This window comes from Euprymna scolopes, chromosome 6 (genome assembly GCF_053919585.1).
Source record: "Euprymna scolopes isolate OS-2025 chromosome 6, ASM5391958v1, whole genome shotgun sequence".
NCBI classification, from domain to species: domain Eukaryota; kingdom Metazoa; phylum Mollusca; class Cephalopoda; order Sepiida; family Sepiolidae; genus Euprymna; species Euprymna scolopes.
In genome coordinates this window covers 46,174,243-46,194,697 of record NC_136487.1, presented here as the reverse complement: position 1 = coordinate 46,194,697, position 20,455 = coordinate 46,174,243, and the positions used below count along the sequence as shown (strand labels likewise).

Genomic DNA, 20,455 nt, shown 5'->3' with positions numbered 1-20,455 from the left:
CACAATTCTTGACAGCACCTGTTTTGTAGCGCAAAATCATTCATTTAATTATTATATCAATCAATGAATTCATTTCACCCTCAACTCATCAAATTCAAAGATAGCGTAATAAAACGAAATAGGTAATTGCAACTTCTCTCCCAGTTTTCGGATTTTGTAATCATACCCGCATGCCTTTATTTTATTTTAAAACTGATAACTGCTTTTTCTTCTGATGAGTTAAGGGTGAAATAAATTCATTGATTAAATTAAATGAATGATTTTGCGCTACAAAACAGGTGCTGTCAAGAATTATACAGGTCAACTTAACTTAAAGGAATAAATGGTAAGATGGTTAACAGCTTGAAATTTGGAATATAGACTTTTGTCATTTATTTGTTATATGCTCTGTAAATACATTAAGCTTCATAAATTTAAGGATTGGTATAAATAAAAGGAAAAATATTTTCGAAGAAACATATTTCCAAATATAAATGAATGATTTAAGTAGTTCAAAATGTATTAACAAATATCATCAAAATGTTTACCTTGGTTTTGCAAGTAGTAGTTTGATATACTCAAGAACAGATGAAAACATTTCAGTATTGTGCGTGTAGGAGAAAAGTTTCAATAAGCATCCAGGAACATTTTCTTCAAGCAGTTTTTCAGGATACCTATAAACAAAATTAACAAATGAAATGAGAATTAAAACTTATATCTTAGAGATATTTGACACAAATAAAAAAATTAGGGTCTGATCTAGAATTTAGAATTCCCTTTATATTAAAAAAACAAAAATAAAGAAAAATTTGTATGATGTACGTGCACATGGCAAGTAACAATATCATATTCCAAAAATCATATAAATCGATCCAGTAGTTTTATTTTTATAAAGAAAACTATTTTTCAGTGATTAATAAGAATTCATAGGTATCACAACATAAATTTCACAAGTTCAGAATTATTGCTGATTTATCTCCCTTGTTTTTTGAGAAATTTTTTTTTCAAAATGATAGGCGAGACAGTAATTCTCCCAATAGTTATAAAATTTGATTTTCTTAGTTAAAAATAAAACTACTTTATCAATCTATGTGGATATTTTTGTATTGTCATAAGCACATATATCATACAGATCTTTATTTTCATTCAAGGAAATTTTGGACAAGAAGCAAGAATTGTTTTTATTCTGAGGAAATGCTATGAACATTCAGAAGTCCTATAATTTGGCATCACTAAGTTACATATTCTTGGTCAAGGCTTAAAACATTAGAAAACAGTTAAATAACTAGGAAAAAACCTGTTACAATCAAAAACAATTGCATGGTAATTTCAAGGAAAAAGAAGGTACTTATGCATTTTACAGACAGTGCTGAAATAACATTGTTTAGAAAGCCATTCTCAACTGTGGGTAGTGAAAACTTTTCAACCATTCTGTACTTTCACCTAACAATTCAATAAACAAAAGGTACTTCATATTTGAATTCATCGGACTACTGTTCTCATCTTGAGTGTGATTTTCACAATGTTTCGGTTGATGTAACCTCTGACTTTCTCCAGGTGTATCTTGGCGAACTTGGGAAGGTTTCTGTCGAACTCAGGAATTTTGATGGAATTTCAAGCGGAACCCTTTATTTACATCATGAGGGTAAGCCTGCTCTTGTTTCGTCAGCCATGACTAGATAGAGATAGACGGAACAAGAGCACACTACCCCCGTGATGTAAATAAAGGGTTCCGCTCGAAATTCCGTCCAAATTCCCGAGTTCAACAAGATACACCTGAAGAAGGTCGGAGGTTACATCAACCGAAACATTGTGAAAATCACATTCAGGATGAGAACAGTAGTCCGATGAATCCAAATAACCGATCCTCATTTCAAAAATTCAGAAAGACAAAATGTACTGTAAAAAAAAAAAAAAAAAAAAAAAAAGAAAAACATTTAATAAACAAAAGAAAACATTTACCAAATGTCAGCTGCTGTGATTTCATCAGCTAAGCATTTCAGAACCTTCTTCCAACAATTTACGTAACTTGCCCGGAATATGCCAATAATAACGCTGTTCCTATTCTGCATAAGTACCAACAATTCAATCGGAAAACATTTAAAATTCTTTCTTTTCTCATTTCACTAGTCTGTTATTGCCAGGCTTTATCCTACAGGTTAATCATAACACATACACACATCTCAAATAGGCCTTTATATACTGCTGCTGGCCCCAAAAGTTCAACTATACAATCCTGACAGCCAACATCATCTTCTGTAATGTGTGATCCATCCTCGTCAATCATAATTTAACAGTTGTAAATTAGAATTTTTTTTATATTTTATGAAAAAAAAAGAAATAATTTAATCAAAAACTGAATTACAGCAGATTAAGTGATAAAATTAATCAGGCAATAAACATCTTTTTCTGTTTCAGACATTCTTAATTGTCTTATAATTCTTTAGCCTGCTCTCAAAAGCATTCATTCTTTAATCTTCTCTAGAAGGCAAATGAAAAAAGAAAGGGAAGGCCAAATTAAGTTAACATTACACTTTTTAACAATCTGTAAATTTTACTCAGTCATAACTTTAAAATTTCTTAACAATATGTAAAGCCAGTATCATAGTACCTGTTATTATAATCTTCAGTTATTAAAATGAATCTGCTTATTCAAAATATTATGCTCCTAAGTCGACATCTTTAACCACTTGCCACCCCTGCAAAAATCCTGCGACAGTGATAATCATAGAAGTTTACAAATGTACAACTTACTTGAGGCAAACTTTTAGGTATGATGTCATCAACTGGTCATATTGCTGAGATGTCTATAATAAGAATGAAAAAGAAAAAGATTTATCAAAATACATCCCTTCATGAAAAACCAATCATATTCAACTAGCCAATGTCAAGGTTAACAATGCTTGCAGCATCAATCTAATAGCTGACGTAACTAGGTAAACTTTGTCAGTTGACTTACTTGTTCAGTGTAGAGGATTGCACACATGTCAGCGATTTTGCAAGCGGAAGGGTAAAACATTTGCTGCGTCGCCTCTTCTGGGAATAAAGTCTGAAGAAGAACAATGACAAAATTACAAAAGATTGCTTGTATTCTTTTTATCAAACGGAGACAAAGATGAGTAAGTAAATCTGATACAAATTTTGATCAGACATTTGTGCTGTACAATTTTATAATGAATTTTCCCCGCTCTTTATCTAAATGCAAATTCCATGAACAAAGTTTCTTTCCTAGAACTGCCAATCTATAGAACTCTGAACAACAGGCCTGCTTTCCAGCTGACTATAACAATCATCTTCAAATCCAATGCAAACAAGTTCTTGTTGAGCTGTTCTCTTAATCAAATTTTACTCAATTTCTACCACTACCGATTACTAAACTTATGAACCCTTATCTTTGAGTGGCTTTCAGGCCTTGATAAGTGGTGACTCTCTGGTAAAAAAAAAAAACTACTGGTACCTACCCGGTATTGCCAGAGAGTCTTTTGTACTTTTATTTGTTCCAATATTTTTTAAAATTATTTATTGTTTGAAAAACAAAACAAAAACAATTTTTGAAGTTGAATTATTATGGTAATATTTTGTTATTAAATTATTAACTTAAGCAAATTATCACAAAAACCTAATTTTATTCAGATAATGGTTTAACCTCTAATTCATAAAATTATTGTATGTAAATCGTTTCTAAAACTTAAAATTTTTTAATACATGAGGATTTGCTAAGAATTTTTAAACCAAAATTGACCTTCTATTCAACAGTTTCAATGCTTCCCAATTCCTTTCAAATTTTAAAAGGTCACAAAGTTTTTTTGTTTTTTTTAAATATTAAGAAGAACGGTTAAAATGTCTGGCTTTATTTAGAAAAAATTGAAATGTAGATTTAATTTCGTAATTAAATTATTTTGTAAATAGGATTTTTAAAGTTTGCCTTAGCACTCTACATCTTTGCTTTTTTTTATTTCAATTAATGAAATTTATTAATGAAAGAATAATGTGAAAGTCACAGAGGAGTTAAAGGGAGAAACATACACAACAAATTACCACAGAATTTTATTAACAAAGAAATAAAGAATGATAAAACTTCTCTGCAATCATCCTAGAATTCTTAGAATCTCAATACATTTCCATAACTAGTTTTGGTGCTAATTTAGAATTAAACCTATTTTAAAAAACTAAACTAAATTGCAGAAAAATCTTTATGATGGACATACCTGTCACAGAACTAAGTATCATATTACAAAAATCATATAGTTTTTTTTACATAGAAAATAACTGTTCTATCATTTTTAGCAATTTTAATAATAAATTGTATTTGTTACAAGGCTGATTTCGATCTGAATAGTTCAAATTGAGTGGTCTTCCCCTTATTTTCTTTTCTACCTTCATCGGTAATGATCGCAACAAGAAAGAGGTTTGATTTTTGTAATCAAAATTTAGCTTTCCCTTCCGATTATTATTTTAGTATTAACTATTAGATTTTACTTAGCTCATTAGATAACACATTCAACACATCAAATTAATGAGGGTGAAATGAGTATGAAAAATTGAATGACACTTGGCGAATTCATGAAAACAGGAAAAAAAAAAAAAAAAAAAAAAAAAAAAATCAATAGAATGGTAATAATCTTTATTTTTCTAGCAACTTCCAGAACTTAGTCAAATTTAATTACCTGAAAATGGTCATCATTTGGAGCAGCCATTTTCCACCAGACAAGTTCTTGACCAATGTTCATCACTCGCTCATAGCTAGTGTCCAACAACGTGACACAATATTGAGGAAGTTTGCCATCAGTAGGAATTTCAGAAACCACCTATTATCAGGAAACAGAAATTTAGAAACAAAAACAAAACAGATTATTAATCTGTATTACTTAAAACAGAAATTTAGAAAACAAAAACAAACAAACCAAAAACAATTTATTAATCCGTATTACTTAAATGTTATCAAGTAGAAAAACTATAAAATCAAGGAATGAAGCCGTGACTACCGCTGTACATCTTTTTTTTATGGAAATTGTTTCAGACAACGCATTAAGCCATCTGATGTAAAGAGTTAATAGTCTTGTATGATGAAATCAAGATAAATGATGAGAATCATTGGTAAACATTCATATGCCAGACATAAGCAATCTACCCTGCAGGACAAGTGATGAACACAATACGAGAAAGAAGAAACTTAACAAGTCGATAATATCACTCTAACCTGACTGAAATGACAAGGATATCGGTTAAAGTGTGAAGATTATCTTGAGGTTCTAAGTTCAATCCCGATCAATACAGCTGCTACATGGGAGAGGGGATATCCTTCTGTTCTCTACAACAACCCTTTTCTTTGTCTTTCTTTACTCAATCACTAACAGGGGAGTGGGAGGAGGAACACCTGGCTTTGCTTGGTCGCAAAATATGCTTAAATATATTTTAATTTGTTCAGATTTTGTATATATTATTATAGAGTCATGATCTAAGAAGTTTAAAAAACAAAAGAAATGTATCAAAACCAAAACTGTAGCATTCAAAGCTAGTGATGTTACCATTGCACCAAAGTGACACGTATATAAAATGATTAAAAATTTAAAATTAAAACAAAAAACAAAGATGAATGTACAAAATGTATAACAATTTTTTCAATTTTGATCCATTTTTGTCCCCATAAAAATTATTTTAACCAGCTAAAGACCAATAAAAAATCCAATCATTTCAGGCTCCCAGCCCTGCTCTGCAACTTTCAGTTTCGGAGGAGATAGAGTTTGAAAATATGGAGACAGACAAACTTGAGCTTCAATCTTTGTAAGACATTCATAGCAAAAACTTATCTTTCTATCACAACTACAAAAAAACTTTTTCTCCATATGCCTAACATCAAACAAATTTCCGTGAACAGAGTTTCTTTCCAAGAACTTTCCATCTGTGAAATACGTTACCATAGTATTGCTTCTGTGTAGTCATATCTCAAATTCAATTTCAATAAATATTCATCATAAACCATCCTTACAAGTAATCAAATTTTATTTATTTCATTCCGTATTTTCAACTCTCATAATATTCTTCATCATTCAACTGACAATCTATCGATCTCATTAATCTGTATCCTTGAGTGACTCATGAGCAAATAAAAAAAAATTTAAATAAATAAAAAAAAAAGGCAGTAGAATGATTTAACTGAAAGTAACTGTAAAAACGGGTTATAGTCAGCTAACATACTTCTTAACTTCTGGTGTGGTTGCTACCAGAAGCAGTGACAAGGCAAATCGGTTCCTTCACTTTTATTGTTCTTCAGTATTTCTATTGTGAAGCAATTTATTGAAATAAAATATAAAAAAGGACATTATTGAAAAGTATACAATAAACGTTAACAAAATCATAAAAAGATAAAAATAGCACAATTAGTCTTTATTTGCACGTTTAATAAGAAAATTTAAAAATAAGTTATTTTATTTGGAATTTTATAAGAAATATGTTTAAAAAATTATAAAAACACTTTTTTTTAGATTTTAAAAATAAATTTTTTATTTGAATTTATATAATAAATATATGTTTATGAAAGTATAAAAATTGAAATCAAAATAACAAATGAAATTATTGAAATCAAAATAAAATTTTAAACATCATAAAAATACGTATTCAATACATATTTCCAAAATTGTTTAAAAAGATCTTAAAAAGTGTTTTCAATGATTCCTAAAGAAAAAAATTAATTTCAATAATTTTTAATTAAAATAAGACCGATAAACTTTTCAATGATTATTAAGTTAGAAAAAAAAAAAACTATTGGAAAAACATAAAAAAGGAGTACATGTACAGGGGAGATATAGGCATGAGAGAAAAAAAAACAAAAACGAAGGAACTGATTTGTCTTGTCACCGCTTCCAGTAGCAGCCATGCCAGAAGTTATAAAGTACGTTAGCTGACTATAACTAAAAATGCCATTAGACCTAGAGAATGGAATGTGAACAGAGAAACCTCAGAGTTCTAAGAAAAAGATTGGTTATAATTTGACAGTATCAGAGTTAGACCCTCTGAAAACGGTTGGAGTCTGAAACATTCTGCTAACAATGAACATGAGGAAACCAGTGCAATAATTTTAAATAATAATGCCACCAATATATCGAAGATTTGGACTTAGCATCACCATCAAAAAATTTTCTATTAAATAATATTTTTTTTCCTCTTTTCATGAAAAGGACAGAATCTTAAGATCTCTCAGTTAAAATATATGAGATAGCAGGTGAATGTTTGACATCCAGTAGGATGCCCCATCCACAGCTTGAACAAACTGATAAGGAAATTAAAAAAAATAAAAAATAATGAACCTCATGAACCATCAAGAATCTAACATTCTTTCTCCATCAAACCTGATGATTGGTGCATTTATGTAAATTTGGTATAATAAAAAGTTAAAATACTTTTACGATTGAATTCTGATAATGATCAAAAACAATCATGATGAAAAAGAAAGTGGAAGCAGTTTTTTTTGCCTCTGATAAATCAATAAATTAAAAAAAAAAAACAGTTGTTACTAAAAATTACTTACATGAAGAGCAAGTGTTTTGTAAACATTATCGACAGTCTGTGTCATGTAGTACATCATATCACTAGATTTTGCTGACCATTGATCTTCTGTAATCAAAATAAAATCAGATTTTATCAATGCACAAATGGCTGAGCCAATAATATAATGGTTTTGTACCCATTAATTTTTTTTAATTTGTAAATTTATCTTCTAATGTTCATGATTAACATCTTTTTTTTTTTTATTTCGTTGAAATATTTGCATGATTTTATTGTGACTAAAATATGTGGTCAGTTGCTGACCATAGAGTGCTCAGAGGTAGGAAAAATTGACTTTTTGAAAGTTAGAAGCCAATCTAGATAGATTGTCTAAGGCTATTGTTCTTCTGAAATTTAGCAACAGTTTGCATTTTTTTCAAACAAAATCTGTGTATGTGTGTGTATATATATATATATATACATACATACATACATACATACATACATACACAGAGAAGTGAAAATGTCACTTTACCATTTTCAAATAAAATATCTTTTTAGTACATGAATGTATTTTATTTCTTCTTTTTTTATTACATAGTTTAGAGATGGAATTTTATTTTGATTTATGTACGAAAAATTTGTAACTACTGAAAATTTTTTTTCATTTTAAAATGTTAAAAAAACTTCTGCACCACCCTATGTGTGTGTGTATATATATATATATATATATATATATATATAAAATCATAACTCCATGCACTGATGATTCCCAAAAGGATGTAGGTATTAAAAATAATTATAGTAATAATAATATATATATATATATATATACATACACACACATAGAAAAGTGAAAGTGTCTGTGTACATTTCCCTACACAATAACTCTGTCAATTTTAAGTCTACAGACTCAAAATTTGATATACAGGGTATGGAAATTTGGGAAAATCTTTGTAATCTGTTTTCGGCCAGAAATTTAGCTGTTAAGGAGTCAAAGTATAACGATTTGACCTTTGAGAACTCTACTAAACTCCTTTGACAATTTTGGGTCTAAACACTTGAAATTTTAGATATAGGTTCCTTGGACATGGATCTAACTTAATAACTTGATTTGAGCCCCAAACAATAAATGTTAAGGGGTCATAATAAGGGTCAAAGTTAAAAAAAAAAATTGACCTCTGTGGTCTACCAAATTACTCAGAGAATTTCTGGTCTAAACATTTGAAATTTTACATAAAGGGTATTCAGAGATAGGGCAAGCTTTTTAATCAGTTTGGGTCGAAAATTTGAGCTACCAATATATAAATGTATGTATGTATGTTTGCATGTCTGCCTAACACCTTCGACAGAGGCGACGGATTTTCACAAGATCAGTATCGTTTTGAAGCTCGACCCTTCAGACGACAAATAGCGAAAAATTGGCTAAAAACATTAATTTTTTCACCGTCAACTGGGCACTTTTCTACAGGGAGGGGGTCGCTTTTTTCGCCGATATTTTCGAAAGTCCTCCCCTCTTTTCGATTGTCTAGCCTTAATTTAAACCTACGCCACTTCCGGTTTGGTGGTGGTTATAACAGCAAAGACGTCACATTTTTTTTTCTGTTCTTTTCCTCCTTCACGGTATGGTTTCCTGCCTTCCTACTACCACTTTTTTTTTTTCTTTTAATTTAAAAAATTTTTTTTTGCTCAACACACACCTCCAAACACCCAGGCAATGCCGGGCACCCATACTAGTGTGTGTGTATGTATATGTATATATATATGCAAACGCATATATAATTTTAAACATTTTTCCAAGTATAGAGACAAAAATTTAATTTCCAAATGATAAAAATGCTCTAGCTATAAAAACAAGCCGTGTATGTGTGGTCTCCCTCTGATGCTGCACGTGAGATGATGCCACAACAAATAGTAAAGAAATGATGAATGTGAGAATGTGAAGGTCCAACATTGCCTTCACATTTTCGCCAAGTATCAGAAAAATCTAATGGATGGTGCAAAAGTGTCATTTTTTGCAATTTGGGGACATTTGTGACCCCTTTTGAGCTCCTGAAAATGCTGAATCCTAGTGAAAATGGACAAATGGTGCAGTTTCACACCTTAAGGACATGTATATTTGAATTCAACACCATGGAAAACCACTATATAGAGATACATATCAAGTTTTCGAATAATATGAAAAAAGAGCCCCAAAAAGGCGTGTTATTTTAGTCCTAAATGTCCCAGAAAGATGCAAACCAAAATTTTGCCAGGGTTACCCATACTGAATTCATATTAAGAGCAATGGCCTCCACATTTTGACCAAGTTCCAGGAAAATCTAATGGGTGGATCAAACGCAAAAATGCCATTTTGTGGCATTTTTTTTACCTCTTGAGCCCCTGGGAACGCAACAGGAATTTTTGCAAAAAAATTTTTTTTTACTGCACTCATCTATTTAATGAAATACAATTTGTGGCAAAATTCCAGGAAAAAATAATGGACGGTTTCTGGCAATTGTCCGGAATAACGGATGCACGCCACTGAAAACTTAAGTCCCTCTCCGATAAATCGGGGGGACCAAAATCCTACATATTTCAGATTTTGTACAGAAATAATGGTCAAGCTTTCATCAGGTTCATACTTTATTTTGCAAGGAGTTGCAACCTTAAAATCAATCATTCTTAAAGATTAGATATCTAGTCATTTTAGAATATTAGATCAACATTTGCAAAGATTGGACAAAAGGTTTTAAAATTTCTGATGAAATCCATCAATGCCTACAAAAGCTAAATTTCAAGGAAAAATACCATTTTTTTTGCAAAATATTTACAAAATTAAGTTTTTGAGAAAAAACTGCTTTTTTTCATCTGTGTAGAATTAAATGACAATTCTAACAAATACTTAATCTCTCTCAGTTACTTTGTGGCTGGGAGGTGACGATGGTCAAGTGTTAATGACACGGAGTGATGACCTCCAATTTCAAATTCAGTTCCCAAAATATCGTTTTCACTTAAGATGTTGGCAATCTTCACATGGTTCCTTCCGTAAGTACTCAATGTCTTTCTAGAAAGAATTCTGACTAAAAAAATATCGGAGAAACCAATGCCAATAATAGAATCTTCAAATTCATAGGATATGATGATGATGACTTCTTGGCTTAGTTATCGTCAAAACAGATATTGCTAAAAATGGTAAAATAACAAAATTCAGTCCAAGACCTAAATATATTTTTTTAGGTGTTTTTTTTTTTTTTATTAATTATGTGAATTAAATGAGGATTAAAACAAGCACATTTTCAGATAATAATTTTTAGTTGAGATATGAAATTTTTTCATTATTCGTTGTCATAAGTGCACTGTGATGCTGTCTCATCATCCGTCATAATTGAATACAACGTGAGAGCATGAAGAATCAAAACGCAAAACAATTATAGCAGAACCTTGGGATACAGTGGCCCTAGGATACGTTTTTTTTTTTTTTTTTTTTTTAAGTTACGGTGTTTGCTCTGCCTTACGGTGCTATTTATAATGTTATTTGGTTATATACTTGTGTATTATATACTGTACTGTATTTTGTAACTAATTTTTAATTCTGTATTCTGAGGTTCTACTGTATGTTCAAAATAATCTTGTTTTCTTTTTATCATTAATTCTTAAACCATAATATTTATATTATAACGAAAAAGATAATAAAAGTAATAATAAAAAAAAAAGGTGTCTATTACAGTCTCCTTACCGAAAGGCTTGATATGGGCCAGTTTACATTCAATGGCCTGGGAAGGCAAGTACATTAGTTCTCTTGGAATAGTCCGCAGTTCATCGATAGGAACTTCTTCAATGTTTCCATAATCCACAAAATGGACAACAGCATTGAAATCCGTCAGAGTTAAAATAATCACTCGGTACCATCTGGAAGGCAAAACAACATGATTAGCATTTTGTGAATAACCAAATTGGGAGTAAGTTTATGCGTGTCAGTTGGGGAGGAGGGACACACGTAGTAAGGCTGTGTTATGTTAAAACAACTTTCTTTTTCATTGGAAGGATAGAGACATGACCAATTTTCCTTCTTTGATATATTCTTGGGATAACACAAATCTTATTAAGAGGATAGGAAGATTGCGCAGCAACAATTTATCAAAAGTTTGAAATTCTAGCTTTGAGTTTAACTTAAAAACTGATCTCTGTTAACATTAGGAAATATCCCAGCCACAAAACAGAGTTTCTGTCGTGTGTCGATATTTCCTACATTGGACTCCATAGAACAAAATCAGATGATACTGAAGTGGCACTCACTCTAAGTGGGTTGAACAGACTTCCTCCAAAGGAGCAAGTTTCATGGGAATATCAAATTCACAAGTGATTCCCAATCGCATGCATGTCCCAGTTAGAGGAAATGACAATGTTAGTTCTTTGCAGAGAGGTGTCGACACCCTCCTATATACATTACCTGATATTCCCAAATAGTCACCCATCCGATACTGACCAGGCTCAATGTTGCTTAAATTTGGTGATCTAATGAGAACCGGTGTGTCAGATTGATTATGCTGTGTAATCAAATAATAGATTGTATTACACCTGGTAAATATTAAAAGCAACTGTTATAATTTGTATTTTTTTTTTTTTTTTTTTTTTTTAAACATAGTGGTCACCACTTATCAAGGCCCGGAGACCACTCGGGGATAAGGGTTATTGCGTCTACAGTAATCAATGGGATAGTATCGTAGTAATCGTTAGTATTAGAGATTAAGTGTCTTACTTAAGGGGGCGGTTCATCAGGAATTTGTTTATGTTGGACTTGAAGACATTCAAGTTGTAGTCAGGTGGGAAACAGGCAAACGGAAGAGAGTTCCACAGGCGTGCACTTCTAAGAAAGAAGCCTTGTTCATGGAATCTACATTTTGATTTAGGCACAGATAAAGAGTAGGGAAAATTATTAACAGTGGTTTCAGATAGATGGGTGTTTATCGTGAAAGATTGGCGAGGGGGGACCAGAGATTGGAGCTCAGACGAGCGCTTGCCATGGAAATAACGATAAAACAAAGACAGACTTGCAACATCTCTTCTGTGGGAGAGAAGTTGCAGGGAAGAGAAAAGGGCATCCCCCACTAAGCCACGAAGTCTATTTTGTACTCTGTCAAGGCAGGATAGGTTGTTATTAGCAGCTCCTACCCAGATATGGCAGCAGTATTCCATTGCTCTGCCTTACAGTGTTATTTATAATGTTATTTGATTATACACATGTGTATTATATACTGTACTGTATTTTGTTACTAATTTTTAATTCAAATGGGACACAGGTTCACCAACCTAAAATATAACAACAGTACTCCATATATGGTCCGATAGTAGATTTGTAGAGACAGAGAATAGCTTCAGGTGTGAAAAAGTGTTTAGAGCGATAGAGACAACTGATTTTACGAGCAGAAAGAGCAATGGATTTAATATATGGACTTGAAAAAAGATTTGATGAGAAAGAAATACTAAAAAGTTTTAGGGTCAATCTTTCATTGAGAGCAGAGCCATCCATAAGAATCTCAGGAAGAAAAGGGACACACCTACGATTGAAAGATAATAGCTGAGTCTTAACATGATTAAATGAAGCAAGCCATTTCTTACCCCAATCCATAACAGAACCAAAATCAACTTCTAGATACACTGCATATTTCAACTGATCTGAGAAAGATGGGCTAGAATCAACACCAGAATAGAGAGTTTGGTCATCAGCATTAATAATATTCTCTGGAAGGTCATTTATATAGAGAAGAAACAGATTATTTTGAACATACAGTGCACCTAGAAAAGAGCTCTGAGGAACACTAACATTGATAGGAAAAGATACTCCATCAAGAGTTACTCACAAGCTTCGATCAGAAAAAAAGACCCAATATCAAGAACTTTACCATCAATACCATAACCTTGAAGTTTATGTAGAAGATCAGGAGGCCACAATGTCAAACGCTTTTGAAATGTCAAGTGCAATGACCCTACCCTCGCTTGAATTATCCATGAACTGATAGATCATTCAGTTAAAATAGTTAATAGATCAGCTGTTCAACTAAAACCATGAAAGCCATACTGCATATCACTAAAGAGGCCCAGACTTTTTAGAAAATGAACAAGCCTGCTGTTGACCAACCTCTCAGAAACTTTGATAGGAACAGAGAGAAGACTAACAGGGCGATATTTAGTTCAATCAGCATTTTTAAAGATAAGGACAACAGAGAACTCCTTCCAACAATAAGAGAAGCAAGACTGAAATAAACAGAGATTGAATAATTTCTAGAGGATAGAAGAAAGTTCGGGCATACAACATTTGAGAACAAAAGGAATCAAATCAAGATTGGAGCCTTAGATTGGTCAAGACCAGCATGAATTCTAGCAAACATCTTTGGAGTGATCATTACAGCATCAAGAGTTTGATCAGTTTTTGAAAGAAAATCTGGAAGAACACCACCAGAATCATTGATAAAAGAAGTGTCAGAAAAAAGATGAGCAAACAAATCAGCCTTATCCTTAGAAAATGAAATGACGACCTGAAGATCATTAAGAAGAGGGGAATAGCATACATAACACTATTATAAATTCCCCCAAAATTAAGAGAGCTGATCTTTAGAGATGACAGAGTTATAAATCCTTTGAGCTAGACTTAGCCTTCGAAATTGCTCTCTTGCATGCACTGCTAGCTTTTCCGTAGGATTGTCTAGAAGCCTCAGAACCATCCCGATAATATTGATTGAAGTTTTTTTTTTTTTTTTTTTTTATTACATTTTCACCCCAAACAAGGCACATTGCCACTTTAATGTAGGGGGCTACTATCAGGGGAACATCTACTGGGGTACTATGTAGGGATTAGGGCAGCGAGATGTTGGTTCACGTTGCACTTGAACTTATGCATGTCAGTACAGTTGGGGAAGCAGTGACCTGGAATGGAATTCCAAAGTCTAGCAGTTCTGGGGAAGAAACTACTGGAGTAGAAAGATCTTTTACATCTAGGGATCTCTACAGTGTGGGGGTGGGATTTTGTAGCTTGTCGGGTCTGTCGAGGGTGTTCACGTCGTGGGGGCACAAGTGCTTGCAGTTCTTCAGAGCATTCACCATTATAATACTTGTAGAACAGGCAGAGGGATGCAACGTTTCGACGATGGGACAGAGGCTGAAGTTTTGATGCCAGTTTAGGGCCTATCAGATTTGCGACTCTCTTTTGAACCCTGTCAAGGAGCGAGAGACTAGTAGCCGATGCACCGGCCCAAATATGACAGTAATAATTATGATCGGCAATGGCAGTGGCACAAACAGGGAGGAGAATGAAATTTGGTTTGAAACTAACGATGAGGAATGAAGGTGTCAATTCCAATAAGAAGCCAGTCAGTAATCTTCTAAGCAGCAGCATTCAGGAACATATCAAAAATGGGACCCCATGGAATGTCACCTAGGAAGCTGCGAAGCCCATCTCGATCAGCTCTTCTGTAGTTAAACATCTTCTTATGGAAGAGACAATCAGTTGAAAACTTGACAGAAAAATCAATCTCGATATCAACAACAGCATGATCAGAAGAATCCAATGGAGGAGAAGAGGAAATAGAACAAGATTCAAGAACAGAAATGAGAAAAAGATCAAGTAAAGATAGTTGATGAAAGTCATTATCAGGAAAATGTGTAGAGAAGGTGGCAATTTGGGACAAGTAATGAGAGAGAGAGAGTAAAGTTAAGACTGATTTCACCAGCAAGATCTGTGTAATTCGAGTGAGAAAGCCAACCAGAATGGTGAGTATTAATGTTACTGAAGACAAAGGGCTTGATGGATGGAGTTGTAATGCATTATCAATACTGTTGGATATAATATCATTGTCATAAGAGGAACAATATAAGAAGAATAGGAAGTGGAGTGCAGCAAAGACAACCTTAAACAGATAAAAGGACATCCATGAGATTCAAAACTGGGAACCTGTAAACGGGGAGATCTTTGCGAAGAAAAATAGCAAGACATTGCAAATGCGTGAAAGAATCTAAACAGACAAGAGGAATATAACCCTTGACATGTAGTTCGTTGCTATCAATAATAGAATCTAAATTTGTCTCACAAAGAGCAAGAATGTGAGGATATTTGTGCAAAAGAAAGGATTGAACATCATGAAAGTTTGACCTGAGACCTCTGATGTTACTATGAATAAATAGTAAGGTGCTTGTTGTGTAGATCTGTAGAAGGCATGATAAAATAAATAAAAACATGATAAACATAGATAAATAAAACCTGAAAAAGACCCCACTATTAACATTTGATCTCATGGATTCCAAACAGGATAACTAAAAAGAAAAGCCCTTCAAGAGAAGAAGGAAGGAGCTACTAGGCTGGCCGACAAAAAGTCGGCCCTTGAACTAGTTATATTTTTATTGTGGCTACCATCATTCTCCAACAAAGCCTAAACAACAGACAGAAAACCAGAGTGGCATTTCAGAAGACTCAGTGTCAAGAATGACCAATAAATACATAATACAGGGGCCATAGAAAAAAAAAAAAAGACTTTGTGTCAAGAACAAATAGGATCAGTATAATACAATTGAGGAGGGTAAGAGAAAATGTAAAAAAACTAAACTGAGACAATAGGAACAAGTTCTGGTGATAAAATAAAATCAAACTTGTATGATCCAAGTAGTGAAGTCGAAATGATATTAAATACTTTATTACATTACATAGAATAACAAAACAATTAAACAATGTTGTATCAGAAATTATTCATTAAAAGACAAAGTTTAAATGAAGACTTGAATTCCCCATATATTAAAAAACAAAAATAAATAAAAAATCAGTATGTTCGTACACATGATAAAACAAAAATATCATATTCCAAAAATCGTGTAAAATAATCAAATAGTTGTATTTTTAAATAGGAAAATCAAATGTTATGAGTAACAGAAAAGCAGCTGACCTCTGTCATTTTGAAAACCTTGGGGTTGAACAGAATCGCACTTCACCAAATCCAAAGGTCTGTGCTAAATACTTTTTCATGTTGATTTTTATAGTAAGCTAGGAATGTAAAAGAGCTTAAAAATTCAAAATCAGATTTTTTTTTTTTTTTACCTGGAATCAAGCAATGATTTGCTCAAGCAATGCATTCCTACACACCAGTCTCGTTTTTGTTGCGGTTCTGTTTCGACCTTCATTTTCTCTTCAATTTTATTCATTAAATCATTAAAACTAAACAGAAAATGAAAAAAACAAAAAAAAACAAAAACAATTTAATCTTTTAGAGATTAAATAAAAATTAAATTTAAACACAAATTAAAATGGCCAGACATGAATTTGTTATTAAAGAAGCAATAAATGAACAATATGACTTTTTGAAATTATTTTTTTTCAATCAAACTTTAATTGTGATATGAAAATGCAAATGAAAAGCTCACCAGATTTTCATGTCCATTTTCTGAACGTAAAAATGTTCAGGATTAAAAATATATGAAATGACCACATTTTCATAATCATCAGCAGGAGTTTGTAAAGTTTCATTTTCAAGGAGAAATTCCCAACTGGAACAGCTAGGTAAAAAAATAAAAAAAGAATAAGAAATAAACAAAAATGTTAAAATTATTGAAGATGGATGTAATGAATGTAAGTACATCTGGATCTTTCCTATTGCAATATTGTGATTGGCTGGTTAAGTCATAAATACCGAGAGGTAGAGACATTTAGGAAAGATGTCGAAAGGTATGCAAGCCTCAAGCTAAGAATTCTGCTTAGACCATGATACTTGTCCATACTGCAACATACTAGATTAATTACTTAAACTGAAGCCAGATACTTAAAACGATATACAAGATGCCTTCAATAAGTTTCCAGACTTTTTTCCGTACAGGCATTTAAAATTGTCAGTGACTTTTGAAAATTCAGTATGTTATTGCTATACATATTATGAGATAACTGCCAAATTTTTATGATTTCAGGTTAAAATAAACAGTTAAAGCATGAATTGTAGTGGCAGATGCTAGCAATGAAGGTCTAGATACTGCTTCACACATTTAAGAATGGATCAACATGCCTAGAGAACATTGCTGTCCGCAGAACTAAATTACAGTTTAGCAATAATTTATGCTGTAAAAAAGTTTCACAGATTTTTATGGAAGAGAATTTATTCTGCAAACAGAGCAAAAACCGCCGATAACAATTTTTGGTTCGAAAAAAAGGTATATCAATGCACACAGCAAATCGACTACAATGTTAGGGTGTAATTCTATTGAATCATAATCTTAAAATAGAATATGTACCTTCAAAAAAGGTAGGTCATGCCAATGGGTTGCCAAGATTGATACCTAAATATCCGAATCCACTTGAAGAAACTGTAATAGTGGCACTAAGAGACAAAAATGAATTGTTGAGTCTGTTATGCAATATGATTAGAAAACTGGTCACGCTAGAACATGTGAAAAAAAAGCAGCAGAGAATGATTTCATTGGTAAAATGAAAAACAAAACAAGTCTGGTGGAATAAGAAAAATAAAAAGGGAAATAGTGTGCCACTTTTTTGTATATGTGACTGCACATTGCTATAAGCAGACAGAGTAATAATGGCAACTACTTTGCAGAAGAGATATTCAAGTAATTCCACACAGGCCATCAGAGGATTTCACAAATAAAATTGTTAATGAGAGGTTACATGTATTGGCCTAGGATGGCCCAGGACACAGTAATAGTGGTGAGACAATCTAGAAAATACCCAATCGTAGCAAAGGATCCGCTGCTAAAAATTCAGCCATGGCTAAAGACAGATGCCCGGTGGACTTGATCACATATTGACTATGCAGGGCTCATAAATGGATCATATTACTTGGTCATAGTAGACAGTTTCACAAAGTGGCCAAAAAATTGTCAAGTGCAAACATCTAACAGCAACAAATATAAATACAATTCACAGGAAAAGAAGTTAAAAAATACTCCAAATCATTGTGAAATGAGCATCTAACAAAACCAGTTTACCATCTAAAATCTAATGGAATGGCAGTAAAATTTATGAATACATTCAAACGAACTCTGAAGAAGAATATAAGATGCTGACACAAATGAAAGACGTATTTAGAAATTTTTGGCATTTTACAGAATTACACCAAACCTGAATACATCACAGTTATTGCCAGCAGAAAATGTTTGCGAGGAAAATATGCTCTGTATTTGATAGGCTGTTGCCTATTCCAGCAAAGACACCTTCAAATAAGAAAAAAAAAACCCAGATGACTGCAGTATATAGGCCAGGGGGACAAAGTTTTCTTCCAAAAACTTTAGGGCTGGATGAATGTTTTGGGAAGAGATAGGTAGAGGAAATTCTAATACTGGCTTAGGTACGGGACCTGGTTTTGAACGCTGGCTCATCATAATATTTTTTAAATTTTCAGTTACTTTTTAATTATGTTTAAAAGATTACAGCTTAAAGTTAATTTCTCAAAGAGAAAATAGCATGTGAAATAAAAAAATACATGGAATGATTTTATATCAAATCTAAAATACCGTACATTTCACATAAAAATTCATTATGACAAAGATCGTGTTTAGATTTTTCTGGCAAGAGAAATATAAGTTTTCTGGAATTATTTCCAAGTGAAGTATTAAGTTATAGTCTTAAAATAATGAATTAATACAACAAATATACTTAACTTTTGCTAAAAAGGGTAATAATTATCTAAAAATGTGGCCATGGTAGCAACAAGATTAGTTTTGTGTCAAAAAAAAAAAAAAAAAAAAAAAAAAAAGGCATGGCGGCGAAATTCAAAGAAATACGGAAAAACATTAATGACAATGTTATTATTATTTAACAATGTTCCGGCATATCAAGCATTTTTTCCCCCTTTTCTTTTCAAGAATGTGCATCCGTAATTACCAACATGGAACTTTTGTATAATTCTTTCCATTTTTTAATTTGATTATTTTTGTATGTTCCTGTTTTTCAATTTAATTTTTTTTACTTTATTTTGCGAGATTATAGGAAAACTATCTTACATTGATGATTATACGTTCTTGCGTGCAATATAAATATTAGAATCTTACATATAAAGATTAAGTTAAAAATGTAACTGTAAAAAAAAATAAAATAATTTTTGCAATTAAATTTTTTTTTTGCGGGAAAATATTAACTGATGCTTAATTCAATGATAATATCGGTAGTTCGAGAAATTAATTTTTTTTTCAAGTTATATCGATTTCGTTAATACAAACTTTACATGCTTTTTTCCTTATGTTCCTATAAAAATTTATTTATTTTCTTTTAATTGTTATAACTTACGATGCTTTATTTTCATAAAAAAAAAAAAACAAAATAAATTCTTGTATTTTTTTTTACTACAGAAAACCATAACTTTAGTAAAAGTGTTTTTTGTTATAAAAAAAATAATACATTTCCACTCGGGTTCAAATAAAAATAATGTGTTCATTATATTCTGAAATCATTATTTGATAAATACTGAAAATTTCATTAAAATTGGTTAATTTCCTGATTTTTGGTGGATTTTTAAGTAAAAGGAGGGGTCAAAATGTTTATACATTTTGAGCATCAGCATTCATTTTGCACATACCTAGGAAGAAAGAATAGTATCCAAAATTAATTGGACAGGTCATATATGACATGAAAAGAAACAAATTTTTATTCAAAAGACATTGGAAGCAGTTGAGACCCAGGCACACTACAGAGGTCATGGAAAGTACCGAAGAGATACCAATGGAAATACTTTATGACCCGTTTCAAATTCTTGTCCCTATAAGTCAGAATTCCTTAATGAAGGTATCCTCAAACTAAATGCCAGAAATACCAGTGGGTCAAAGGTTACTACTACAAGGCTTGAGTAAGAAGCAACTTAGAAAAAAAGTAAACAGTCTTTGTCTAGACCCTAAAAAGAAAAGATATTAAAGTTAAATTTCATGGAAAAATTTAGCTGAGAGGGAGGTGATTTCATGAACATAAATACATCTGAGTCTTTCCTCCCTTGTGATTGGCTGGTTAAGACATAAATACTGGCTGATAGAGACA

At 32.0% G+C, this 20,455-nt stretch overlaps 1 protein-coding gene across 2 annotated transcripts in view; it reads right to left on the bottom strand.

Annotated features, from left to right (window-relative positions):
* The window catches only part of LOC145277630 (uncharacterized), a 195,434-nt gene that overhangs the window by 52,531 nt on the left and 122,448 nt on the right, over nucleotides 1-20,455 (bottom strand). For both annotated transcript variants that reach the window (XM_080129188.1, XM_080129189.1), the window contains exons 32-39: nucleotides 16,852-16,983; nucleotides 16,529-16,645; nucleotides 11,183-11,355; nucleotides 7,508-7,593; nucleotides 4,647-4,787; nucleotides 2,939-3,028; nucleotides 2,734-2,786; nucleotides 528-653 (exon numbers count right to left, since the gene is read on the bottom strand). In XM_080129188.1, the coding sequence (XP_079985314.1) occupies nucleotides 528-653; nucleotides 2,734-2,786; nucleotides 2,939-3,028; nucleotides 4,647-4,787; nucleotides 7,508-7,593; nucleotides 11,183-11,355; nucleotides 16,529-16,645; nucleotides 16,852-16,983 (918 nt within the window). The remainder of the gene's footprint in view (nucleotides 1-527; nucleotides 654-2,733; nucleotides 2,787-2,938; nucleotides 3,029-4,646; nucleotides 4,788-7,507; nucleotides 7,594-11,182; nucleotides 11,356-16,528; nucleotides 16,646-16,851; nucleotides 16,984-20,455) is intronic.